At 41.9% G+C, this 26,488-nt stretch overlaps 1 protein-coding gene across 6 annotated transcripts; it reads left to right on the forward strand.

Moving 5' to 3' along the window:
- Window positions 1–901: 901 nt before the first annotated feature.
- Window positions 902–21,897, forward strand: ST3GAL5 (ST3 beta-galactoside alpha-2,3-sialyltransferase 5). Of its 6 annotated transcripts, XM_076335736.1 has the most exons (8): window positions 906–977; window positions 2,729–2,846; window positions 10,715–10,826; window positions 12,629–12,743; window positions 15,325–15,668; window positions 17,073–17,259; window positions 17,759–17,917; window positions 19,176–21,897. In XM_076335736.1, the coding sequence occupies exons 3-8, from the start codon at window positions 10,717–10,719 to the stop codon at window positions 19,437–19,439; spliced, it is 1,179 nt and encodes a 392-aa protein (XP_076191851.1). In that variant the 5' UTR covers window positions 906–977; window positions 2,729–2,846; window positions 10,715–10,716; the 3' UTR covers window positions 19,440–21,897. The 6 variants fall into 6 exon arrangements, with proteins under 6 accessions (XP_076191849.1, XP_076191850.1, XP_076191851.1 ...); XM_076335734.1 differs by lacking the exon at window positions 2,729–2,846 and having other exon boundaries at window positions 902–977; XM_076335735.1 differs by lacking the exon at window positions 2,729–2,846 and having other exon boundaries at window positions 902–977; window positions 12,629–12,737.
- The last annotated feature ends 4,591 nt before the right edge of the window (window positions 21,898–26,488 follow it).

The following is a 26,488-nucleotide window of genomic DNA, read 5'->3' on the forward strand; positions in this document are numbered from 1 at the left end:
GATACCATAGCAATAAGCCAGATATTTAAAAAAAAATTTAAAAATTCCTAGCTAGCACAATCTGTAATGACTTAATCTCTTTTCTTGCTTCATCAGCTTTCTCCCACAGCTGGTGCCCAGGCTTTCTAGCTCTGCTCCAGTCTTTTTTCAGCTCTTTTTTTTGGTGGTTCAACTTGTGACTTCTACGCCCATGGTCAGGCAGTTCTACAAGGTCGTTTCTCCTCTCTTGCAAGTCAAGCAGCCGTTTACACGAGTCCACCGCTAAATCTGACTTTTTTTAACGCTTATTGTGGTAGCGTTGGGCGAGTCTTGTCAGAAAAACAAGTTTCCTAAGAGCTGCGGAGAGGCCTGAAAACCCTCACGCACCCAAGCTCCTGGGAGTATAAGGCACAATAAAAGCAGCTAAAATGCTGTGGTTTTGGGACCGATCTCATTTTTCCACAGGGGGAGGGTGAAGGTGCTGCGCAGGCAGCGAGGAAATGAGGTGGTGAGGCAAGGGGCGGCGGGGCTGAAGTGACCGGGGGTGCAGGTCCCCCGTACGGCCCTTTCGCTGTGTGTGTGTGGGAAACCCCCAAACCACGATTTCTTGGGGAAAGAAAGGTCTGGAAAATGTTCACTTCGGGAAATAACACCACAAAAAGCTGGGGAGCGGGGAGGCTGCGGCCCTTCTGCCAGCGCCCGGCCTCCCTTAGGCCGCTGCGCCCACCCCGCCGCCGCCCCGGCGCTGCCTCCCCTCGGCCCCAGCCAGCGCAGGCCCCGCTCCCCCCGCCCCGCTGCGGAGCCGCGCTCGGCCCCCATTGGCTGCGCTCCGCCACGTGCCGCGGCGCCCCCACCCCCCCCGCCGCCGCCGCCCCCCTCCCTCCCTCCCTCCCTCCCTCCCTCCGCCGGCTCCCGCGGAGCCGTTACCTGCGGCGGGGCCGCGCCGCCCGCCCCCGCCCCGATGCGGAGGCGAGGTGCCCGGACCGAGCCCAGCGCAGGTAGGCGGTGGTGGGCCGGCGGAGACCCGCCGGAGACCTGCCGCCCGCGGGTATGAGGCGGCGGTTTGGGGTAATTGGGGGGGGAAGGGTGGGTTTTTTTTGGGGGGGGGGTGAGGCCGGTGCGGCGGCGCGGGGCCTGCGGGTGTGGGGGGTCGGGGTGCTGAGGGGGCTTTGCCTTCAGAAGCATGCCGGCAGCCTCTGTCGCTGCTGAAGAGGGTCTGAGGTGCTGCTGAGTCGTGAAGGCACCAAGGTTTGGGGGTGTTTTTTGAGGGGGCGATGAGTCCCGGAGATATTTACGTGCCACGGGGCCGCCGCTCCCTCAGCGGGCCGGGGGTGCCCGGAGGCCTGCGGGGTCACCCGGGCCAGGCTGCCACGTCCACCCGGCTGCGATGTGGGGCTGAGGTGTCCAGGATGTGCCCACCAGCGCCCGTGCTTCGAGGTCGCTCTCAAGGAAGGCGAGGAGACGCTGGGCCGGAGAGGTCTCCGGGCGGCGAGGTGGCAGCTGCGAGTTCTCGAGCAGAAGAGTGATGGAAGTCAGGTCTGTCTTGGGCCTCTCCCGAGAGGGAGAGGAATGTAGTTGGGGCTGTCTCAGGTTCGTCTTCTGAAGTAAAATTTATAGGCTTCTGCTTGTCTGGGGGTTGTGATAGTCTTTTTGTGGGTGATTTTGTCTTTTCCCGCTCGGGAGCGATATGAATGCAAAACAGAAATGACTTCTGCCATTGCTGCCAAAACCTTTTTATTTTCTTCAGCACTACTCAGGAAAAAGAGGTTTTTTTGTGCTGAGCTGTTTTGTTTTTTTCCCCCCCCCCTCTATTTCAGTAGATAAGATCAAAATATAAGGATGATGGAGGAGAGACATTTATTTTGCAGCTCTCTTTAGTTGTGGAAATGAATGGGAAATGTTCATAAAATTACTGGAGGTAAACAGCTTTCCTGTGGTAAATGGCTGTTTTTGTCTCATTCTGAGAAAAAGGGTAAATAACAATGCATATTTCTTACTTTTCTAAAGAAAACTTGTTGAGATAAATGCTCTTTATGTGTCTAAAGTGGATATATGTTTTTAAACGCAGCTTACGACGGGACTGTACAGATGCAGTTTAGAAGGGGTGTGTGGTTTTCCTGCAGACTGTGTTATTCCATCTGTTTTGCTGCAGCAAGGTTACTGTTTCCCTTCTAGATCACGCAGCAGGAAACCTTGAGCTGTCTCCCAAGCCCTCTGCTAGCCGGATAAGAGGCAATAAACGCAGGACATTTCACTGAAAGGTCAAAATGCAGCTGGAGAGCTAGCGCACGCAAGCGCTTTGGTGCATTGGCCACTTTCTTGGGGCTGCTGAGAAATGGGCTTTTGTCCTGCCTCTGGTTTCCTGGAACTTCTTGGGATTTAGCATCCTCCTTTCTGTAGAGTTTGATTAAATCAGCCAAATGATTGGCGAGCAGGATGTAGGAAGACAAAGTGTGATAGCAGAAACTTCCTTTCACTGAGGAAAACAGGCTAAAAATGTTTAATTTTGTTTGCTTTACATACATCTGTTTAGGTGATGAATGTGGAACATGCCAAGGTTGCTGCAGAGCTAGGGTGTTTGGAGGGCGAGTTACTTTGTTTAGGTAAGAGAGCCTGGAAAACTTAAGTAGGTCTTGAGTTTTGATAAAGGCTAGGTTACTGAACAAGACCCAGCCAATGCTTCAAACTTGTCGTGGAGTAATTTTCAAATTACAAGTGAGTCTGAATGAATCTTATTCAAACACAACAGACTAAAGCATCTGCAGCGAGCGCATCCAACGCTTCAAAACGGCACAGCAGTAATGCGGACATAGGACTTCTGGATCATGGAGGAGTCTCCCCTGTTGCAGGCAACTCTCTCTCATAAGGTCATTCATAAATTATTAAGGACTTTCTTAAAACTTGTGTAGGCTGTTATTTTCCATTACTCCTATGGGAATGCTATTCCTTTGCTGCTCAGGAATCTTTTGCTCATAGACCATACTTATTTATGACCACTTTTTCCTGTGTGCTAGCATTGTCCTTTTGTTTGCTTTCGGCTTTGGTGTTTTCATGTTTGGTGTATCTAAGGACAAACTCTCAACCTGTTTTGCGAAGCTAGACAAGCCGAGCTCTCTGTTCTCCTTTGGAGCAGCTCTTCCTTCACCCGTCCCACCAGCTCTCTCTGCCACCTGTTAGGTCCTGAAGTCTTGAATTCGGAAGTTAAGCACTAAAATTGGTTCCAGCAACGTTCTTTGCTATATTGCAATTTCCTTTTAAGCCTTTTCTTCATGGGAGGCTTTTGGCATCTCCTCTTTTGCTTCTGTAGGCTCAAGTGTGATTTTTACCATGATCTCTTGGAGAGCTAGATGATACTGTGGTAACAATGCTGCTGTACTATTAACATTGTTCCATAATTACCAGTTGTTCGGTGCTATTCTGCTGCATAATTCAGATGTAATATGAAACATCTTGGCTGTGTAAGTCTGCTGGCATGTTTCCTTAGCCCAGTAAAGATTAATGCTATGCCCTGTCTTTTCCAACCATTTCTTTTAGGGGAGATTTATTCCTCAAACTTCCCATGTAAGAGGAAAGACCTAATTTGTTTTGGCTTCCTTGTGGGGGCTCAGAAATATCTTCCACTTGTGCTAGAATAACTCGCCCAGCTGGCGGTGGGTGATGTGCTGGTACACTGTGCTCTCTTCCTCCCCTCCTGGCCGGCGTGGCTCTTCCTCAAAGTACTGGAGTGGAGCAGTGCTTCCACAAGTGCAGGGTCTGTGTGCCTAGGGAGGAGGACGTGCTGTGGAAAGGAGCGTGCGAGATGTGCATAGGAGGCGTTTCTGAGTAGCAGCTGCCTGCTGTTATGCTGCAATTCATTCTTCCTGCGTGTTTGCAGGCTTCAGCAGATGCTGAGAGGAGTGGCTGACCTCAAGTTCTGAACACCCCAAGCAGGCAGGTCACTGTTTGTTACACAAATAACGTAAAAGGGAAAACTGGGATTTGCTTATTAAAAAAAAAAAAAGGCGAGGGGGGCTCAAAAGCTTCCTCTGCAAGAAATAAACCTATCTTTTTAATACCATACTGTTCACAAGAGCAGTGCTTTAACTCACCTGTTTCTTCCTGCGTGGCTGGAACACTGACTTTCTGTGGCTCATTTGGGAGTCAGAAAAATTCCAAATTCAGATACTGTTTTCATCAGTCGCAAAGCATCAGCTGCCCCCTTAAGTGTTGAAGTACATCTTGTTGATATTTCTTGTGTTTATGCATGATGGATTTTTGCTGTGCCTCACTTTAGAACACCTGAAAGAGGTTTCACAGAAAAGCTTAAAGCTTGGAAAGCTTGACTAGAGAAGAGGGTACCGAGGCGGAAGTGAAATCAAGAGGGTGGTCCCTGTTTTGAACATTGAACTGTCATTCAGAACCCCACTAAGGGTTCTTTGCCTATAACATTATTTTAGCAGGCACTATTAATATCCAAAAAGCTTCCTGTGAATGCTGCTGAAAGGAAGTGATGGTGTTATACTCTGAATATCTCTGATTAAGCTGATAGTTGGACTGGATTTAAGCTGGAACCGATTTTTTGGTGTTCAATCTGGATGACCCAAAGTTAGGAGTAAGTTGTAGCCTAGCTATGTGTATCCTTCCTAAAGGAAAAGACTGGGCAAATAGACACAATAATGTAAGATTATTAGTGATTTCATGAGTTAGTTGGTGGTTGATGTTGCAAAGAGGATGAAGGAATGAGCCATTAAACAATTAGAAGAAAATGCAAGTAGAGCATTATAAGGCAAGGAGAGAAAAATGCTGATGCCTCTAAGGTGATGTTGCTTCTTGCTGGTATTTGTGGCTCCAGGCAAAATAATTTTCATCTCCTATCTTGTCGGTGCCTTTGAGAGTGCCTGTCAACTGTTCCGAAATTTTCATTTACTCCTTGTTTCACTTTTTGCCAGTCAGGTCCACAAGTGTATTACGTTCTCATCTTCTGAGGAGACACATCTTGACCAAATGAATTGCGGATTATACAGACATCGGTTTTTACTTTTTATTGTCTGTTTAAAAAGCCTTACCAGTCAAAGTTCATTTTGTAAGACACACATTTTACACTAATGTAATCAGTGTCCTGTTGTAGGTGCTTATAACCATATTGTAGGCTAAACTTCTTTCTGCATTCAAAGATGTATTTTTTCTATTGACTTTATTAGATTAACCAAAACAACAGACTCTGACTGTTCATCAGAAAAGACAGGTCTGTCAAATACTTTTTTATTCAATAGTAATAGGTGCTAAGGAGATAATACTCAAAGTTTATCAAGTATCTGAATATGTTAAAGTACCAACTTTACTGTGGGGTTTACGTAGTTGCAACAGAAGAAATAATTGACGGAAGTCTTTAATTTTTAACTTTAGTTCCAGTTTTCCTCTGGCAAGAAGCTGTCAGTCTCTAATCTGCAACAGCTCCTAGGCTGCTGTCTTGTCATGTCTTGTGACCAGTTCTGCTAGGAAGTGGTAGGATGATGATCAGAGGATTATTTGAAGATAAATACCCAACTGTTAATACATTGCTACAGGTTATAACACAGAGAGTGTCTCATGCCTCAGTGTGTCCCTGATAAGTCTGCCTCAAATCTTTAATATCTCTGGAATTTTTCCTCATTCTTGTGGTTTTAAGGGATTTCTGCCACGTGCCATTGAACAAGAGTCTTAAAGAAGGTTCTGTGGCAAAAGTAAGGGAAATTGAGACAAGGAGGGGAGGAGGAGAAGTGTTTGGCTTAAGTTTAGCCTGTGGAAGGGGAAGGAAAGGTGTTTACTCATGGGCTAAATAGTTTGTTTTCTTTTTCTCAATATTAGAATTGGTGATTAGAAGTTGTATTAATTGGCAATAAATTATATTACTTAAAAATTCCCTGGGTGAAGACTATTTTGCCCATTAAAGAGAATTGAACAGGTTTTGAGGATGTGGGAAGGAACTGGAAGAATTTTGTACTGATTTCTGAATCAGTTTTTTTAATGACTTTCTTAAGAACAGAAGATAAAGAAGTTAAATTTTTCATATTCTTAGGTTTTTTCAGCTGAGAGGCTCTACTTAACAGATGGCTCTTAAACATTTTTTTACATCTGTTTAAAAAAAAAAAAAAACAACAAAAACCCACAAAACCTACCACCTAATTAACCATTTTTTTTTTTACATGTCAGCCCTTTCGTTTGATCTCTATGGGTTTCAGTACTGCAAAAGCAAATAAAATTAATCCTAACTAGAAATTTTACCAAACTCTTTTTCATGTTGTTACATAAATTAACAACCTTCTATTCAAATATTATATCAGTCTTGAAAGCCTTAATGAAAATTAACATTTCATCTATTTGGTCGATAATGAGGATGGATTAAAATGTGTAATCTTTTTATGGGCACAGCTCTTGCAAGTAATCACAGACATTAGTGTTGTAGTTGTCACTTAATTTGTGTTGTCTGTTTTCCCCAAATGTGTCCCAGGAAACAATCTATAATTGGTTTAAGTTTTCTTAAGTGTACTCTTCTAACTCCTTGCATAAAGTTTTGCAGTATGTCTGTGGGTTTTTTGTTGTTTTAAAAAGCCTTGGAACAGGAAGTTCATGCAGAATTCATCGCTGGTAATGTGCACAACATCTCAACGAAGAGTGTCTTCCTCAAGTTTATTCCATGTGAAAACACCTTCTCTGCCTTTTAACTTCACCTTCTTTCTTTTCTGAAACATAAACGTTGCTCAAAACCCAGTAGCTTTCATTTTATCATTTACTGTTTTTGAAAGTACGTTTCATAAGTAATTGTGTGTATCTGATTTAGAGGAGGGGGTATGAAATTAACAGGTGTTTTTGCATCAGTTTTACCTTCCTTTTCACTGACTGCTCGAGCTCTATTGCTCTTGATTAGCAGTTCCTTTATATAGGTCTGACTTTTCAGCCCACAGCAACTGAAAGCTTTACACTGCAAGCTTCTTGATCTCATTACATGAACTTCAAAGGCTGCATTGTGCAGCAAGACCTTGAGATGGACTGTCTTGTGGATGACTCATAAAGCTGGCTGTTTCTATTACTTCTGGTGATATTGTGAGAGGGAAAGTTAATTTGTATTTTCAACTCCTAAGAGCTTCAGGTTTAGTCCAAGATCATGTTGTGCTATGTGCTATACAACTGTAGAACAGAAGATGCCTCTTGTCCTGCTGGGCTTTCAGCAGTGGCTTGCCTAGGGTAGCTTTCCCACGGGCTCGGGTAAGAGCCTGTAGAGTTGCAGGTTGTAGATAACAGCCCATATGCAGGTACTCAGCATAGATCTGGGGGATAAGCTTCTGCATGAAGAGTTACCAACTGACAGTAACTGTCCATGCTGCTGCTTCCTCTGTGGCTCTGGTTGTTGCTTCCACAGACAGTTATTTTGGAACGGTAACTGCCCATGTAAAATGCTGGGCTCAGCCGTGGAGGCTGTTAAGTGGACCCTCAGTGTGTGAGGAGACAGGAATGTGCTTGAGTTGGTAGAGCGAAGGAGGTAAGTGGAAACATCCCCTGCGTGGGGTTACGGTTCTGGGGGCTTAATGAGAGGGTGGTGAGGGATGTGGGTATATGCCTCATTCTGCACTCGTATACAGGCTGGTCTGGTCCTGTCTCCATGCCTGGTAACGCTGTTGGCAGTCAAACGATGGGGGCTGAGAGTCCTTGTCTTTGGGTAAATTCAGGTGCTGTACATAACCAAATGCAATTTTTCAGGGTGTGGCAGTGGTGGTGTACAACTTGACACATGCTGCTTTTCAGTTTTTAGCATTCCCACATAAAAAGACATCCTGAAGACTTAAATTAATTGCTTCTGAAATATTCCAAGTGTGGAAATTTTGTCTGCTTAAGAATAACAATGAGGCAAAAGTAAATTATGGTGAAAAGAATAACACCACAAAAAGCTTTGGAGTGTATTCCTACTGATGGACAATTTAGCTTTCACAGCAGCTTTACACAGATCACTTAAGTTCAGTAGATGAAAAGCAAATTTAAGTCCCTCGAGTCCTCACTAATTACACCACAATGAGTAGCTATGGAAATGTCAGTGCAAAATGTGATTGTAAGACAGCATTACTACTGAGACATGTTTTGTACGCAAATTGAGACCTTTGCATTTATGGCTCCCAAAACAACTATAGCACTGCCCCTTTCTGAAAGGGTGTAGTGATGTTTGGCAGCAGTGTTTGTATGCAAACAACAAAATTCGGATGCTGTAGGCATAGCTTGTCTTCAGTGCTTGGTTTCTTAACTGCCATGGTTCTCTCTGTAAACTCACAGAATTTTTTTGAAGCTTGGGAAGACTGTGGGGAAGGTGCACTCTCAGGTGCTTGTTGCTGCCAGCCTTGCTCATTTGATCACTCTTATGCCATTCCAGCCAGTGGAAGGTGCTTACTGACTTAGATAAGAGTGCAGGATCAAACCCTGAGTAATTTTAAAAAAATGCTGTGCTGGACAGACGTATTTTGACTTGATACATCTATCTATCTATCTGTCTATATATACTGACTTGATCAAGAAAGGAATAATTTGGAGTAAACAGAACTGACAAAAGTCACCCTGAAGTAAACTGTTGCAAATGAAATGAAAACTGACATTATTTCAGTTATATAAACAAATTAAACAAAACCATTGAGCATAATAAGTACTGAGTTGGATTCAGAAAGAATGTGCTGAGGTGATTAATTAAATTCTCTGTGTTTTCTTGTTCCTCTTTGCACATCCAGGACGAGTGAAGCAACCGTTTGGGGACAACTGGAATTTATTTTGCTCAGAGGCAGGGAAGACTTTCTGATAGCATTCATTTATTGCAGTCTTGCATTCGTTGTTAATCCCCTTCTGTGTGTCTCACTCTCCACTTCTTCGGTTCCTTCTCCATCTTTCACATCTCTTGAAGCCTTCCCTTTTCTTTGTTTTGAAAGGCTTCATGAAAAGTGCATCTGTTGTAGGATCTCTGCATACAATTCTGTAGTAGGAAATTCTCACCCTTGGAAATGATTAAAAGCATGCTGTTTGCAGAGCACTCTTCTTTGACGGTTTATACAGCAGAGGAGATTGGCCATGTCATTCTGTGCTGCATGATGAGTATGTTAGTGCCATTAGGCAAGAAAAAGTTTTATATACATTGAGCAGTCTTTCACAAGCAAGCATTTCTGTCAGATTACAACAGAACCTGGGTCCTAGAGTAGGAAAGACTAATTTGCAAAGAAATAAAAACCTGCTTTGAACAAAGCAAAGCCAGTGAAGCTTTAACATTACCCTTTTAATTCAAGCTGTAAAACTTTAAGGATTTGACTCAAACTGCTGGAAAATATGTGCTTAATCTGGAGTGTGTTCCCTCATAAATGTTGCCAGTACCATGGCCAGATCTCATGATGGCCCTTGGTACGTTGTTGCAATGATTTCCTGATAGCAGGATCCTCTGATACCTAGTCTGACTGTATATTGTACCTGACAGTACAGGCTAGTTCAAATGGGTCATATCGCCATATAAAATAAAAGGAGGTGGAGCAGAAAAGAGAACGTGGAAGATCATCCCTAGATAAAAGCCTTCCCTTAGCCCTGCTGGTTTTAAAAGTTCTTGTGACGGAGCTCTTGGCAAGAGAACAGAAGAGTGTGAACAACTTTGCAGTGGAGAGCAGAGAGGGTTAAGCACTGACATCAAAGGGAATGAGTAGGGCTGAAAACCTCCATTGTGGAGGATCAGGCTGCACCCTTCCATGGTTGGCTGATCAAAGGGAGTGCTGCTTCAGGAGGTTGGTAAGGCAGGAAAAACGCTTGCCCATATCACTTCTCCTTTCAGGGCAAAACCAGCAGGCTGGTATGGGTAGCCTTTGCATGGCATTTCCTTGTTTGCTTTAATCTTTGGTTAATGGCAGCAACCTATGAGAAGTTATGTGCCAGCCTGCATTTTTCTTTCTAAAATCAGAATTGAAGCATGCTGATAGAAACTCGTGGGAGCTTACGAACAGTAAGCAGCGGGATTGCTTCTCATTAGCTAATGATCAGTGACTTGGCCATCTGTAAGGGAGCACTGTGTGCTCCTGCTGGGTTCACAATGTTTGTTGGAGGGGACCTGCTGCTGTGCACAGAAACTTCCCTTGTGCTGGCAGCCTCCTGGTCCTGCTGCGTGCCAGGCAAAATTTCCTGCACACCCTCTTTGGTGTTTGCTGTTGAAGTTGCTGACCACGTTGTTGGAGCTTCTGAAGAGGTCAGCAGTAGATCCAGACTGATGATGAAGCAGGTTTGCTTAACCTCAGGGAAATCAGGGAGTTGATTTGAGATGTGGGCTCTGGTTTTGAGAATGGGATCAGGGTAGTGTAGTACTTGGACACTTTGATTCAGGGATCCTAAATACCCTGAGCATACCGTGTAGATTTTTTTCCTGTCTGGAGTCTTAATAATTGCTCAAACAAAATGGTTTTGACCAAGATCAAACAATAGTGTTTCACAGTAACTGATGTAGTTGCAATCATTAGACTTCAAGCTTATGAAGGATGCAAAGACCTATACCTGGCAACATGTACATATTTTTAGAATCATGTCCTGGCCTTGTGTCTGTAATGAGTATATTCTTGATCACAAGGAGGTCAGGAGTGATTCAGTATTCCTGACATGATAACCAAGAATCACAGTCTTCTCTGGGAAACAGAGTAAGTTAACAGTCTTTGGATGTCTTCTGAACTTTTTTCGATTCAGAAAAAGTTATGATAATTTTTTTCTTTCTTTTTTACAGCAATGCTGAGTGACAGTAACTCTGTGAAGCCGAAAAGTGATTGTTCACCTCCTGTGCAATGGTGTAAGGTGGCTGCACATGAAGATGAGAAGACCAAGCTGGTTTTTAAAAGGTACTCGCAAGTAAGTGTCATTGTCACAGCAATACAGAGGTCAGTTGCTCTCCTTCTAGCCTGGGCAGTTACAAAAAGGATGCAAAAATCAAGGGATGAGATTGCCACAGGAACTGAACGGAGGGTTAGGCACACAGCTTTCCCTGGGGCAAGGGAAAGCTTTCTCCCCACTTTGAGGGCCTAGGCTCTCTCTTAGTAGTACCTGTTTTTCCAAGCCAATGTGAGATCCCAGTATTTCACTCGCAAGTATTTCCAATCCTTTTTGTATCCAGATAAATACCAATGTTGAGGCTTTTGTACAGTCTAATAATTGAAGAAATTGAAGGGCAGTGGATGTTTAGTGCATATTTTGGGGAGGTGTCCCCTCATAGTTAATTTGTTTATGAAGACTTCTGCAATGCTACATCACAAAATCTTCATTACTCCGTTGTTTGTAGTTTAACATCAAATTGGAATTAATGAGTGTGTGCTAGCGTACATCCAGAACCATCTTTTAAAGCAAAAAAGCTCACTACTGCGATGCCTCTCTGCCACGTGAATTTTTAGGTCTTAAAGCTTAAAAAACCCAAAGCCAAACTGTTATATCTGCTGGTGTTTTGAGCACCTGAATGGTGCAGCCCCAGCTGAATCTAGAGATACTTGATAAACCTCTGTGGAGGAAAACCAGTCTCATTCATCTGCTGTGAATCCCCTGTTTCTGCCAGTCAGCCGATTTCCAGGGGTTGCAGCCTAACATGCTAACGAAGGTTTTAGACCCCCCATCAGTGCAAAATTTAATTTAGTTAAATAGGATGCGAGAACAGTGCTGCTTTTCCAGTGGCCACCTTATTTGCAGCGCATATGGCAAATTAAGTGCCAGGATTACATCTTTTAGCCCATATTTTTTTAAAAAAAATTCATGGAAACCTGTATTAACTTCATCTGAAAGTTTCAAGAAGCACTGAACACTTGATAGGTTGTATATTTTTTTTTTTAAAGACATTTAAACAAATGTTGAGTCTTAGGAAATCATAGGAAATGAAATTCAGTAATAAAGCTCAACCTACACACTCGAGCAACAACCACAACTCTAACCAAATAATGATGTAATTTTTGCAAGTCGGTTTAGACATGAAATGAGCCAACTGAATGTTTGGAGATCAACAGTGAGATTCCTTAGGAATGAGAAGTGAGTAGATAAAAAATATGGATAGTCTATATTACTCAGTTTTAAAGGTTTTTTTTTCTTTTGTGTGTTTTTGGGATGTAAATAATTAAATTAGGCTTCTCAAGATAAACCTGAGCATCTAAATTCTGCATTCTAGCCTGCCAGTGAGTTGAAAATTTTGCCTGTGAGTGATGGCCATTGGCCCAAAATCTTGCAATTTGAAGTTCCATCCCTTTTTTAACTTGCATGAAAATACATATTTCAAAATAAAGTTGACCTTTAAAGTAGGAAAACAAAAGTCACTTTTGGTTTCTTTGTGTGAGGAGAGCTGTTTGACCCATCAGAGATGCATTTAAAGTGTATGATGCAGGCATAGAACTGCATAAATCAGTGTCAATATGCAACATTTTCCTTATCAAAGCATCTATATATGTTCGTACTTCCCTGCAGTTAACTCTGAAGATTTGTGATAGACTTGCAGTGAACAAAGTGGTAGGTTTTTCTTGGTTTGAATCAAATGCAAGTATTCACCTGAAGTTCTTCAACTGCCTTAAATTTGTTTAAAAATACTCATTTCACAATTGATGGATTGCTGGAAAAAAAGATGAGTTTTTTTTTCTCTCTCCTACCCCTACACCCTCCTGTTTGTTTTTAGACTTCTTGCACTGTTTGTGGTTGGAGGGTGCTTCCTTTATATCCTCAAATTACGTTTTGGCCCTGAAGAATGTGACAGAACAAAAATGCCGTATGTGGACCTCGATCGTGTAAGGGTTGGTATTTTTTGGTGGTTTTTTTTACTTGGCTTTAAAAAAAGTTATTAATTGACAATATGAGAGTTATAAGGGTCTGTAGTAAAGAACTAGAATGCTGAAATTATCCTGTGAGGGGAAAATACATTTTGCTTCATTTCATGCCATAGAACTTCTGGGTTTTGTTCTTGTGGAGTGACAACAGAAGTGCATAGAGAAACTGGATTTTTAGGGGTAAAATGAGATAACTGTGACTGTTAAGAACAACATTTGAAATGGACATGTCATCATACTATTGTGTCAGTGCAGATGATGCTGGTGATCAGAAAATTGATGCAAGTGAAAAGTAACATATTTAAAAAAGAAAGCCCCAAACGTTGGCTTAGAGTTAGAATCATAGAATCGAGCCCAACCGTCATCCCAACACCACCATGCCCACTAAACCATGTCCCTAAGCGCCTCATCTACTTGTCTTTTAAATACCTCCAGAGATGGGGACTCAACCACTTCCCTGGGCAGCCTGTTCCAATGTTTCACCACTCTTTCAGTAAAGAAATTTTTCCTCATGTCCAATCTAAACCTCCCCTGGTGCAACTTGAGGCCATTTCCTCTCGTCCTATCGCTTGTTACTTGGGAGAAGAGACCGACCCCCACCTCACTACAACCTCCTCTCAGGTAGTTGTAGAGAGCGATGAGGTCTCCCCTCAGCCTCCTTTTCTCCAGGCTAAACAACCCCAGTTCCCTCAGCCGCTCCTCATAAGACTTGTTCTCCAGACCCCTCACCAGCCTCGTTGCCCTTCTCTGGACACGCTCCAGCACCTCAACGTCCTTCTTGTAGTGAGGGGACCAAAACTGAACACAGTATTCGAGGTGCGGCCTCACCAGTGCCGAGTACAGGGGCACGATCACTTCCCTACTCCTGCTGGCCACACTATTTCTGATACAGGCCAGGATGCCATTGGCCTTCTTGGCCGCCTGGGCACACTGCCGGCTCATGTTGTTATGTTTCTGTCTTTGAATGTCTCAACACTAAGACAAGCTTATGGCAGAAGCCCTGATTTAAGATAGTTTCATCTTAGCATCACTGCATGTTCATTCTCCCCTGCCTCTCACCTTCTTCAGTGCACGTTTTTTCCCTTCTGAGCCTCTTTGCTTCCCCTTTTCTTCTCATTTGACTTATTTCTTTTCTCAATAACATATTCTTGCTTCCAAACAGCCACCACCTTAAGCCAAGCAAACCTAAAGACTGCATGAACTGTGTTTATTGCTGTCTCATGATTCATTTTGTGTTAGATGCAGGATGAGGAAATAGCATTACTGCTCTTTGTCTAGTTAGGTGGTAGCTGATTGCAAACTGTTTGGAGCAGTTGTCAAGTGATTTGCATTAGTTTTTACTGGTAGGATGCACCACTGTCAGCCTTAAAAGGAGGCTCTTCCAAAGATGCACTGACTCTTGCATGAAGTTGCTCAGTCGTGCTTTGCCCAGGAAAAAGTGTGATGTTTATGCCCAGACTTGCAGAGACCTTTGTAATGGTGGCAGAGGCAGTTCTGTAGAGCAGTTGTGTTTAAAAATAAAATAAACCCAGCACAACTTCCCCCTTGTGCACCCAGATACACACTTCCCTTTCCTTAACAGTACAGAAGGGGAACTGAGTTAGCACCAGATTTGAATCTTCACTCTCTGACCCCTGTGTTTGCTCATGTTTTTTATTATGACAGTGGAGGAAAGATCAGTAGAGTTGTATTGCAGAAGAGAACATGCAAAAAGATGTCATTTTAACTGATAAAAATAACACCTTTGCTATTTCTCTTCTTCCTTATATCAGAAACCAGCTTGCCGCTACAGATTTCTAAACAATGTACATGAATATTTTTTTGTTTTAGTTGTTTATTTTATTTAATGAGATGGATCAATATGTACTTTTATCTGACAGCTTAATCTTTTTATGCAATATGGAACTGTAGTCTTTTAGTTTGGTGACTAGTCTTTGAAAGAAGACCTGAAACACCTCCACCTTGCATTCCTTTTGAAGTTGTGTTTTAGTCATTAGCAATAGCACTTTAGCAATACTTCTGGAAGAATTGTTGCTTCATTTTGATTGGTAAGCAAGTCCAGCCTGCCATTTCACAGAACTTTTACCCAGTGGATGTGTGTCTGGTAAAATCCTAATGCAGACAGAACTCAGGTCATGCAATTGAACATCGGAGTAGAATTCCACTTGCTGGCTTGCTGCTGAATCAGATGGGTAGAAGTATGTCTAGATCTTTTAATCTGTTTTTGTAAGTAACAGTACAAATGTTCTCAAACGGCTCATTTTCGCTTATCTCTTTTAGTAACCTAATTTATTCTTTAGAAAAGCTCCTATCCAGATTTCAGTGATTGGATGGAGAGACATTCCTTTGCAGGTTTTCACCCTGCACTGGTTAGTATCTGCGTTTGAGTGAATGCTTTAAAACATCTTGTATTTCCATGTTTAAGCTCTCTTTATAAACCCCTGTGTTTGCTAAACTGCCAGTGGTCAGCTGGTGGGTTGCATTAAGAGGGCTTTGTATGTTCCTGAAGCTAGCTTTCCTGACTGAAATCATGTATGTTTTGTTTTAGAGAGCACAACAGTATGCCAGCGCTGCATTGCAGGAACAGTGCCGGCCTTCTTATGTGAAGAAAGAAATGGGGAAGTTATTTGCGGAGAAATACAGCATGGACATATCTCCCTTTGTAAGAAAAAATATAAATGAAGATGAAGCTTTATTTAAATATGAACCTCCTTTTGGATTTCACAAGTTCTTTGATAAGCTTAAAAATCTCCTTGAACTCTTACCTGAGCATGATTTGCCAGAAGATTTGAAGTCAAAACACTGTAAGCGTTGTGTTGTTGTTGGCAGCGGTGGAATTCTTCATGGTTCAGAGCTGGGTCACTTATTGAATCAGTTTGATATTGTTATAAGGTACGTATTTTCCATTTAAGGATTCCAACTACTTCAAGTTTACTTAATGAGCCAACTTTGTTTTTTAAGGGGAAAGTATCTCCAACGTTTATGCAACTTCAAAGACTATTTCTGAAAGTGCTTTTGAGAAATTTACTTGTGACTTGATGGAACTTGAAGTCTTAAGAGCAAAATAAATTGTCATGTTCACAAGACAGGAATTCAGTGTAACTATTTGTGGACTTCAGATACAAAAAAACATGGGCAGAAATGAGGTAGAAACCAGTGAAATCATAGACAAGTAGACAATCCTGGTTTTATCCATTCATATGTTTAAGCTTTCAGAGGTAGGCTTTAGGACTTACTTCTGCCTTTTTCCCTGTGGTTAGTTGGCATGCTTATTTGAAGGATTTTTTTATAACAGCTATTTCAAACACAATAAAAATTAATTGGTGTTTCAGTATACAGTTTGCTTACACACTGTATAACATGCTCATCTTCCCTTATCTTTACAAGATCAGTGCATGTTTTCCATGATTACCCATGTTTTCTAATGTCTGAATTAAATGAATACATGCTCTGTATTTGTGCCTTCTGAACATTACTGTTTGAACTCTCCTTCTTTGTATTTTGAATTATGTAAAGTCACAAACAAGTTTAATACAAGCATTTTCCCAAGTTGCTTTGTAAACTAAGACTTGCTCCTCTTAAAAAGGGAAGAGTTGATACAGTGAGTCAGTATCTCTTACACAAAGGTAAACAAACCTGTTAGCATGTGGAGGAGCAGAGAACTTACATTAACAGTTCTCTGAAATTAAGGCTGGCAGCATGAAGGTGACTATTCTGTTGATACAGAAAAGTTTGCAGGACTTACACTGTTCTGCAGAACTGATGGAGCTGGATGATGCTGTTCTTGTTGGCAGCGTGCTAGCACATCTGAAATTTTTGGTGAGCTGAAATGATGTAAACCCACAGGATGCATTCGATTGCATTGAAGGGATAATTTGAATGCCTTTCTGTGTATAATAAGTGTGTGTATATATATGTGTGTGTGTATACATATAAAGATAACGTAGGCAACTTCCTGTGTGTTTTCTTTCCCTTCCTGTTTTAAGCCTCTCCAAATTGACACAAGGCAATGAACATGAAATTCTGCAATGCTGTTTTAAGTTACTTTTCTATTCCAGCTTTTCTTTTTGAAGTTTTGCACTTGTGCCAGTTAATCCAGAAATAGAATTGGCTTCCTCTCAAAGATAAGGGATCGATGGTTTGTGAGGCGAGGAACATGGAGGTACTGCACTCCACTCTGTTAAAAATCTGTGGGCCAAATACAAGTTCTTTGCTTAGTGTCTGATGCTTTAATGAGATTGTAACCCATGCTTATTAAATACAGTTTCTCTCCGTTGTGGTTTTTTTTTTTGTTAGGTTGAATGATGCACCGGTTCAAGGATACACAGATCATGTCGGTAACAAAACTACTATACGGATGACTTACCCCGAAGGAGCCCCTCTTTCTGAAAACGAGTATCCTCCTGCTAGCTTGTTTGTGGCTGTTTTGTTTAAAAGTGTTGATTTCAATTGGCTTCAAGCAATGGTAAAAAACGAAACCTTGGTATGTAATGTGGCAGTGTTATGTACCTGTGATTTTTGTTTGTTTGTTCTTTTCTAATGCTTAAGAAGCTGGCTGCTACTTCCTGTTTTATTATACTGAGAATCTCTTATTTAACTTTGTGGGTTTTTTAGCTATGTCTCCTGGTTACAGTTGGTACCAGCATTTGTGTTGAAGCCCTGTGCTGACAGTAACAACCTGTTAACCTTGTGGATTCTGGTGGATGTGTTGACTGATTAAACACAAAGTGCAGTCAAATATTCAGAATAAACAACTCTTCTCCTTGCTATCGTCTCTGCAATTCCACATACTTAGAAGGTTTTTCCTCTTTTGGGTCAGTCACTTGAGCTGTATGCTGGTATTCCTGAACCCACCTTAGCTATAAACTGTTTCCTGAATTTTTCAGAATCACTGATGAATTCTATAACTTGTGTACTGTCTGCCATACACTTTGCAGTCTCAGAGTTTGCCTTTGCTGAACTATTTTTTTTCTTTCTCTTAGCCTCTGTGGGTGCGACTCTTCTTTTGGAAGGAAGTTGCTGAGAAAATTCCTTCTACATCAAAGCAGTTTCGGATTCTGAATCCAGTCATCATCAAAGAGACAGCTTTGGATATTTTACAGTTCCCTGAACCTCGATCAAAATTCTGGGGTTGGGATAAGGTAAGAAGTTTCCTTTTAGGAGAACGAGACTATAAAATACAAAGTAAAATAAGAAACTGGAAAAAGTTTTGGGCTCTTCCTTCAATATAGTTCCTCTGTGCAATTTCAGAGCTGGTCTCAAGTAGTAGGGAAATTAATGCGCTCTCAAAAGACTTTTGTATTTTCTTGTGTGAAATCGAAGTAGGATTTCAGCTCACCTTTTTAGATGAGGTATTATGCTGACATGAAATTGCCTGTTTTACAAAGCATTCAGATGCAGAGACACATAAATTCATTCAAGTACAGTGTGTTCACTCACACATCATTGTGACTGGTGTTACATATTCAAAACACGCATTTGATGTATGTTAAGTGTGTTAAGAGCAGCCCTGTTAAGTCAAACCAGCAATCAGCTATAGGCAGATGTGTCTCTAGCTGCAGGGAAAGCAGAGAGAGTATGGAAACCAGGCCAGTGTAAAGCAGCCCTCCAACTGTTGGAATTGCTGGACTGCTACGTGTGCCAATGTGCTCAATAGCGACTGATGGGTATATCCTCCCTCTATGTCCTTTGGTCCAGCAATAGTATGGAGTGGTGAATTGCCCAGTTTAATTATACACTGCGTTTTTGTTATTTTAATTATTTGTTTGAGAAATTGGATGTCACTAGTTCTCTTGAACTATGAAAAATACTGAATAACCATCATCTTTTTACCTTTTGTGTGAAAGCATTTAATGGTAGCGTTATTGCACAAATGTTTGAAGGATCTTCTCACATTTATTCATAAAAATAATGTACCATACCAAGCTATGTAATGTTTTAGTTGTATCGTAGTATACTTGCCTTCTTCATGGGTTATTCAGTGAAAAGTCATATTATGAAGAATACTGTTAGCCTGTTGCTCAAGACTGAAGTAAGCGTACATCAAGAAATGTCAAGTTTAACTCTGTCAGGAGTTGTTTGAGTGTTTGGAGCGAGGGTTCACTTGTAGTTTAACTACATAGTAATAGGGTATCTTGCCTTCACAGAAAAAAAACTTAGAGTTGACAGCCAAAAGTCTTGTTACAGGCAAATACTCAAGTTGTATTAGTATTTGGCCCTGAAGTTTTTAGTTTGACTTGATCGTTTAATTTATTTTTAGTTTTAGTTGTAATTGATTTTAGTTTTAATTGATTGTTTAATTGATTTCAGTTTTAAGTGAGGAGAGGGAATAGACAAAGCCATTAAATTTTGTAAAGTGTTTATAAAACTGGCAAAGGCTTCTTTTTCCCTCCTTTTTAGAATGTTCCTACAATTGGGGTCACAGCAGTTGTTCTGGCCACACATTTATGTGATGAAGTGAGCTTAGCAGGATTTGGATATGACCTCGATCAGCCCAGCACACCTTTGCACTATTACAACAACCTCTGCATGGCTGCCATGAACAGACAAACTATGCACAATGTGACAAGCGAAAAAAAATTCCTGCAAAAACTGATCAAAGAAAAAGTTGTCAAAGACCTCACTGGTGGGATACATTGTGAATTCTGCGGCAAAGACAGCTAGTGATTGAAGTGCGGCATGGTTTGGATTCGTTACATTTCCAGAGGTTCAGCTGGAACAACCTTTTCACTGTCTTAAGTAGTTCTTTAAAGTGTGTATAGAATGGACATGGAATCTCTGCTGCCTTTTTTAATGTCAAGTTCAATTTGTTGGACTTTTAAAATTATTTTGATGTCAGATTTTACTTTGCACATTTTTGTGGATAAGTATGTAAATACAACTTGGAGTTGAAAGAGATCCATTTGAAATATTTAATGTTTTAAGTTGTCTGAAGAAAAGCAGAGTTTTTGTTTTCAGATGTATATGGTACGCACAATGCTAGCCTGAATTGTCTAACAGCATACAAGAGTTATTTTCCACTGAACTACTGTCTTTGTTGGTCCAGTTCTTGGTGTATGACTCCTTTTCATGCATGCCATGAAAAGAAAGGCGTATGCTTCTCAAGTCTTTAATTTCTTGCAACTTGAGCGTTGTGTTTCCCCCTCAAATATTTATATTCTTTTGGCTTTGTGCTAATGTTTTTTTGGGGGGTGGAGGAGGAATGTGGGAGTGGAGGTGGAGGAAGAGGAACTGTTGTGGCAACAACTGAATAGTAAGTACTTCGACATTCACGATTGATATTAAAATCATTGGTGCAGTAATGTATTGGATTAGAATCCTGCTTTATCATGAGGCATGTTTGGGCCCAGGGCCCACTGTAAGAGCATTTAGCCAGTAGAAGACTTTCACCTGAATCAGATCTTTTGTCATTTCCATTTCTTAAGACCCAGATAAATGTTTCTAGCTAGTTGATTTGCAGCAGAGTTCAGCTACTAAAGAAGTGGCATTAATACAAAACCTGCCCCCCCCCTTTTTTTTTTGAGTGACTTGAGAATTGCTGGTTCTATAAAACACTGGTTTGTATAAATCTTCCATTTAGCAATAATAGAATCTATGACTAGGCTAAAATTTCTACTGGTTTACTTTATGATCCTTTAGTAATTAATTACAGGTATCATAACCTTAATAGTTTACAATGATGATAACCCTTACGAACTCTAGTGTTGACTGTTTAATTGAAGGGAGAGGTAGAGCTGTTGGTTTTCCCGGATCAGCTTTTAAGTCAGCTGTTGGGTCAGTGTGTATAACTTGAGAAGAAAATCACTTTGAGAAAGTAGTATGATCTAGTAGCAAGCTAGATAACTGCTAAAAGCAGCATATTTAAAAAAATAAAGCTATAAATATGTTCTTGTGACTGGAAATCAGTGCATTGCAAAGAAACTGGACAGTGCAGATCCGCAAGCAGGTCTTGCTGTTCATTTTCATTTTGTTACTAGTAGAGTAGTAGGTATGACTGTTTGCACTGAGTAGCGTTGTTAATCTACAGTATGTGAAAAATGCTTTGGGAATGAAAGCTTGTTAGCAAATCGATCAAAAGTTGGTCTAGAAACATTGTTCATAGTCATGGACTCTCCACATGGTGAACGTTCCCACTGTTTTTTTGTTATGGGCTAAGATATGAATGTAGTTGTAGTTTTAAATTTTCAAAATACTAATGTGGGAAAGCAAGATTAGGGTGGTTGTTTTTTTTATTTTTTTGTGGGTGTTTTTTTGTTTGTGTGTGGGTTTTTTTTTTTTTTTTCCCCATGGAGAGAAGTTTTAATGAATGATAACGTTAGAATGCAGGAGCAGCAGACCGATTCTGGCCATTATACTAAAAGGCAACAAAATGACGTCAGATCATAAAGCGTAACTCTGAAGAAAGTTGTGGACCTCATCTTTCGTAAGTCCCATGTACCTACATGTCCTTGAAAGCCAGTTGTGGATGGTGAGCAAATTTGAAAATCAGATTCTTGTCTCTGGCACTGTTTGTGTTTATAGCAATAATATTAATCTAACTTCTCCTCCTCCCTGAAACACATTAATTTTTGTACTAGCAATAAATTTCTAGTCTGTTTTTCTTGTAAGTATAATAATTATAGTGTTTAATTTAAAAATATTTCATGTGTGAAGAGTTTTATACAGATAGTCTTTTGGTTAATATATTAAAATGCGTTAATTATTTTCTCCTGGTATTTAAACTGGAAGCAAAGTACCTTAATTTCATTTGGTATTAGTGAAATTTTGGAAGATTTTTGGAATGTGTGTGTTGGGAGGATGTCCTGAATACACCGAAAGTACGTGTTTCAGAGCACTCGGTCCCTCACCAGTTTGCTTTACTCAGTAACTTAAAAATAATCAGTTGATTAACGTAAATGCCAATAGCTTTTTGGAGATGCTGTATTTACTGTCAAATTCTCAAATTATGTTGATGTAGGATTAGATTGTTTTCCCACTAGTTTTATGGCTTGTGATTAAAACGTTGTTCTCCATGGTAGTGTATACTGCATTGAATATACCTGCACAGACTCAACCATCCGTGAAATGGCAGCAAAGTTCAGGTTGCAAAAAGCAATAAACTAATGAAACCACTTTCTACTTACGTATTTGTCTCAGTTTGCAATTTGTTCTGCCTGCTTTATTAAGGATTTTGTCTTACTGGTCCAATTGAAAGTCTTGATGCAATCCCAGGCACTCAACAGGAGGGGAGTTAGTGGCTGAGGGTAACTCTCCTTTCATTTATGCCTTTTCATTACCTGTCAGTGGAGTTATATCTCTCTGGTGCCTGGAAGAGAGAATCCATCTCAATGCTGACTAACGTGGATGAGAATATTTCAGACTGGGTTATAGCACTGGCCTTAAATTCAAGGGCGTGTCTCCTTCAAGGTTGGAGACAGACTGTAGCTACTGGTCTGCGCTTCAGTCTTGCTGGAGGTAAGATAAGAACAAAAGCTGTGCGTGTATCCGTGCTGCTGTGTCCCAGATCTTATGCTTTGCAAAGAATCTGCATCATCCCTTGTAGATATGCCTTAATCGTGTTTTGTTTAAAAAGTCAACAAAGAATGTGGGAGCTGCGATAAAGCCATTGTGTTCCACATCAGAATTTCTCTTTGTAACTCCCCTTTCTGCGTGGGAGCTATCACAGTTATGTATGTGTCTGACCCGTTCTGATGCTGAATTTTTTTTCATGGTTCCTGTACAGGGAACATAACTTCAACTTTGTCCTCCCTTGAAATGAGAGTGGTTGTTAAGTACTTGCATTATGTGTTATGCTTTAGTCTTTCAGGTGAGACAAGTAGAAATTCTCTGTTAGGACTGAACAATTTTGAACTGTTTTGAAGATTTAGATAATTTGTGAAGCTTTTTTTTATTCTTTCAATACGTTCAGATTTTTATGGCTACTTAGGGAATAGCAGAAGAGATGAATGGCATACTTATTTTGGCTAGATCCGATTTGTTCAAACAAATGGGAACTTTGAATTGCCAAGTGTGACTTTATGGTGCTGTTTTTCAAGTGTTTATGGGAGTTCTGCACCCAGCTGGTTTATTTTCAGCTGGAGACAAACTGATGTCGCCTTGGAAAAGTACCGTGGGTAAGGTTACGATTTGTTTCTTATGATGCCACGAACATGTGCCAAAGTTGCAGGAGGAGACACATAGAGCTGCTTGAGTGCAGAGTGGGAAAGTGCCAAAACAGGTGGTTGCGGACCATGGTCAGTGACTGGTTGGCATTGGAACTGGATATTCAGCACGCAGGGCTGTCTGTTGAGATGCTGATAAGGAACTGAAGAGCAGTTCAGCCTCTTCGGCGGGTGAATGTGTGCTGATAGCTTCAGCTCTCGTGCTGCAGTTGGAACTCCAGCAGGAGATGGGAGGGGACCAGAGGAGGCAGCTGTGTAGCATGAGTGTGATCTCTTTGCCTGTTGCCAAGGGTAGTTGAAGGAAGAGCTCATGCACCTCCATTAAGACTAGCACGGATGTGATGCTGTGACTTCCTTCCTCCAGCCTGCCAGCAGCAAGGTTTTATACAAATACTTGATTTTCCCAGCACCTGGATCTTGCCCTCTGAAATTTCTGTTGCTGGGAAGGCTCTTGCCTTTCCTAACTTCAAACGTACCGAAGGTGATGGTATTCCACATAGCTCTTTTATTATTAAATAAATCCAGGCTATACATGCTGACAAACTAACCTTTGTTGCTGTCATCAACAATGAAGGCTCTCTGTTTCCCGGGAAAGAACAACCTTGCCCGTGCATTATAAACAAAAAGCCCAGCAAAATCCTGCCTGTTGGGGTTGAGATAATGACCAACTCCAGCAAAACAGGAGAATATGATGATATTTAAAAATGCTACTGCTGAAAAGCTGGGGCGCTGTTAAAGAAACCATTGCCTGAAGTGACATACGACCAGATCCAAATATGAATTAAAGGATGAAGGGGTGTGAAGAGGGACAGCTGAGCCCCACTCTGAAATGCAACCCCTTTGTTCTGCAGCCAACTAACTCTGGAAATTTTTACCTTCTTGCAGCAGCACTGGTCTTGATCTGAAAGTTCCCGATGCCCTAGGAGTTATGTTAGGTTTGAGCGGTTTGGCATCAGCCTCGCCCCATGACTCACGAGGTGTTGGAAGGTAGGCGACCCACTCCTCGAGTCCCTGAGGGGCTTGGTCACACCACACCTAAAACTCCCTCTATGTCTAATCACCTTTCAGAGGCACACAAAAAGCGCTTTTCTTGCTACAAGCAGAGTCTCTCCTGTGTTCTCTGCCTCCATGGCCATTTTCTTTATTTTCCCTAAAACAACCCTGTGAGCAGGGACTGAAGCGCCCGCCCACGTGCCCACATATGGTGTGAATCACTGACTCGGGTATTGAGTGTCTGCATTTCAGCATGTCCCCAGCCAAAGGGGGTGTGTGTGTCGCAAGGTGAGCGCTCTTACTGTTTGACCAAAACTTGCCACATTTTATATGTATATAATCCTCCCCACTGTCCCTGGGAAGGAGCCGCAGTGGCTCATAGCTCTGTGCTGGTCTGTGTATCGCTGGTGATGCACCTGTACATTGCCGTGAGGGAATCCTGCTCAAGCTCTTACCTTTATTCCTTGCTCCTCTCTGTATAAAGCTTATTGCACCCATGTGCTAAAAGCAACAAGACTCTTTTAATTAAAAAGAATACAATAAGAAGCCTTCCTTGAAGCGTGACAAGGGATCTTTTGGTGGGGACCTGGTAAGTGTTCCTCGCAAGCTGAAGTTCAAACTTTCACATGTGACTGACTCTCGCAAGGTCATGAGACCATCAGTGGCAGCTCTGATGGTCAAGGTAGGAGGCAGGCATTAAATCAACTGCGCTACGACAGCTTCTGTGGTTTATATTGATATGCAAGGCCAGGAATTACCAGAACTGGGTTTTCAGGCTGGGGAGTGGAGAGGCAGGACCCATAGATTTTGTTAATCTCTGCAGCTACTTGCCTGTTCCAGATGATTTACTCTTTTCTTCTTGCCCAAGCACTTGTGCATCACCTCTTTGTGGTTTAACAAAAAAAACCCCGTGATTGAATCTTGATTGAAATTCTCATACCTGTTAACACTTGCATTTTCCAGCCTATGGAATTAGAGCTGCTCATGCTTGGAGGGTTGAGCAGGGCTGAACGAACGTAGGTGGTTTACCTCCCTTTGGGGTCACCTTGCCTGGTCATTTGTTTTCATAGCCTGCCTCTCTTGTGCTTGGGCCAAAACCAACTTGTTTCCAAGCTCCTACATGTGCCTTTGAGGTGAACAAAGCCTTCTTGTTCAGTGCAGCCATTCCTGCTCCCTCCTCGTGGGCAGCGAGGAGCCTTGGCCTTTGGAAGGAGGTGCTTCCAGTTGCACGGGATGGCTTCGGCAGCGGTCGGGCACTGGAGCTGCTTGTTGGAAGGGGCTGCCAAGGGTCAACAGGAACATGATGGGCAAGTCGCGGAAAAACAAACTTTTTTTTCCCCCATCTTTCTGATAAAGTAGAAATACAAGCAGGCGCTGCAGTGCTAAGCATTGCACACTTCCTTCTCAGCAGTCTTTGCTTTCCTGCTGTAGCTAAAATAATTATTCTGTAGCTCAAGGAAGTCTTGAGCCCCAGCTTGGGCCTTTAGTATGTAAGCCATTCCTGAGAGTGAAGCAGAAACAAGATTCCTTGCAAATTTCTCTTTTTCTCCAGCCTGTTTCTGCTTGATCTCAGCTTAAAAAAAAAAAAGTGCATTTTGCACAAGCTGGAGTTATTTCCCCACCACCTCAGGCTGAGTTAAGGATGAGAGGATGTGAGGACCTGGTGGAGCTGATAGAGAAGCTGCAAAGGAGTTTTTCCTCTGCAAGAGCTGGATTGTTGCTTATAATTTTTTCCCTTGCATCCCTTTTGGTTCTGCCTCCTTTATTTTTTGGGTATTTTAGGCTGTTTTACTCCTTTCTCTGCCGCCTTATGTACTCCTGTGCGCTGCACTGGGCTGCAAAGTCTCTCTGGCCTCTTCTTGAGGCTGACCAGCTGGAGAATTTCAGGTGGAAATGGTTTGTGCCCAAGGGATGACAAGGCATTTGCTGTGGGGTTAAGAGGCTGCAGCAGAGAAACCTGAGAAGAGGACTTGGGGAAACAAGGGAGATACGGTGGGGAGGAGGTTTGGGACAAGCAAGCCCTGGAGGGGAATGAAACCAGGACCTTGTCGTTGGGCTGGAGAAGGCAGGAATATACATGCATCTTGTTTGAACATCCAAGTGCAGCCTTAGGAATGCCTCTGCAGCAGGGCAGCAGCTGCCAGGATTGACCCTCTATAGCACCACGTGCCTGGGCGTTTCATGCTGCTGTAACATAAATAACCACAAAATCTCTCAGCAAAAATTTTTGGCCAACTTCTCCTTTCTGCTGAGGAGAGCAGATGCTCATGAGAAGCAGCTGGTGACATTTTTCAGGGCTTGGTGTTGCTGTACCTGCAGGAAAAGATCAGGACATGGGTCCGGGGCAGTTTCATGAACCCTCTGTGCTGCTCTGTCAGGGAAAGAAGTTTGCAGGTTATTGTAGTTGGTTGTATCATGTGTGCCTTTTATGCAAAATCTTCAAAAAGAAAGAAGGGTTGGTTTGTTCTAGCAGTTGAGTATCGAGATTACCATGAGCATTTTCAGTTTTATGACTGGGTAGAGAGGTCTGGGGTTAATATTAAGCAAGTTCTTTCCTGT

The sequence above is a fragment of the Aptenodytes patagonicus genome, chromosome 4, assembly GCF_965638725.1.
Source record: "Aptenodytes patagonicus chromosome 4, bAptPat1.pri.cur, whole genome shotgun sequence".
Lineage (NCBI taxonomy): Eukaryota > Metazoa > Chordata > Aves > Sphenisciformes > Spheniscidae > Aptenodytes > Aptenodytes patagonicus.

Coding starts and splice junctions, on each gene's coding strand:
- ST3GAL5 (XM_076335734.1), top strand. CDS start 941: ATGCGGAGGCGAGGTGCCCGGACCGAGCCCAGCGCAG. Junction 978..10,714: donor CCGGACCGAGCCCAGCGCAG/GTAGGCGGTGGT, acceptor TCTTTTTTACAG/CAATGCTGAGTGACAGTAAC. Junction 10,827..12,628: donor ACCAAGCTGGTTTTTAAAAG/GTACTCGCAAGT, acceptor GTTTGTTTTTAG/ACTTCTTGCACTGTTTGTGG.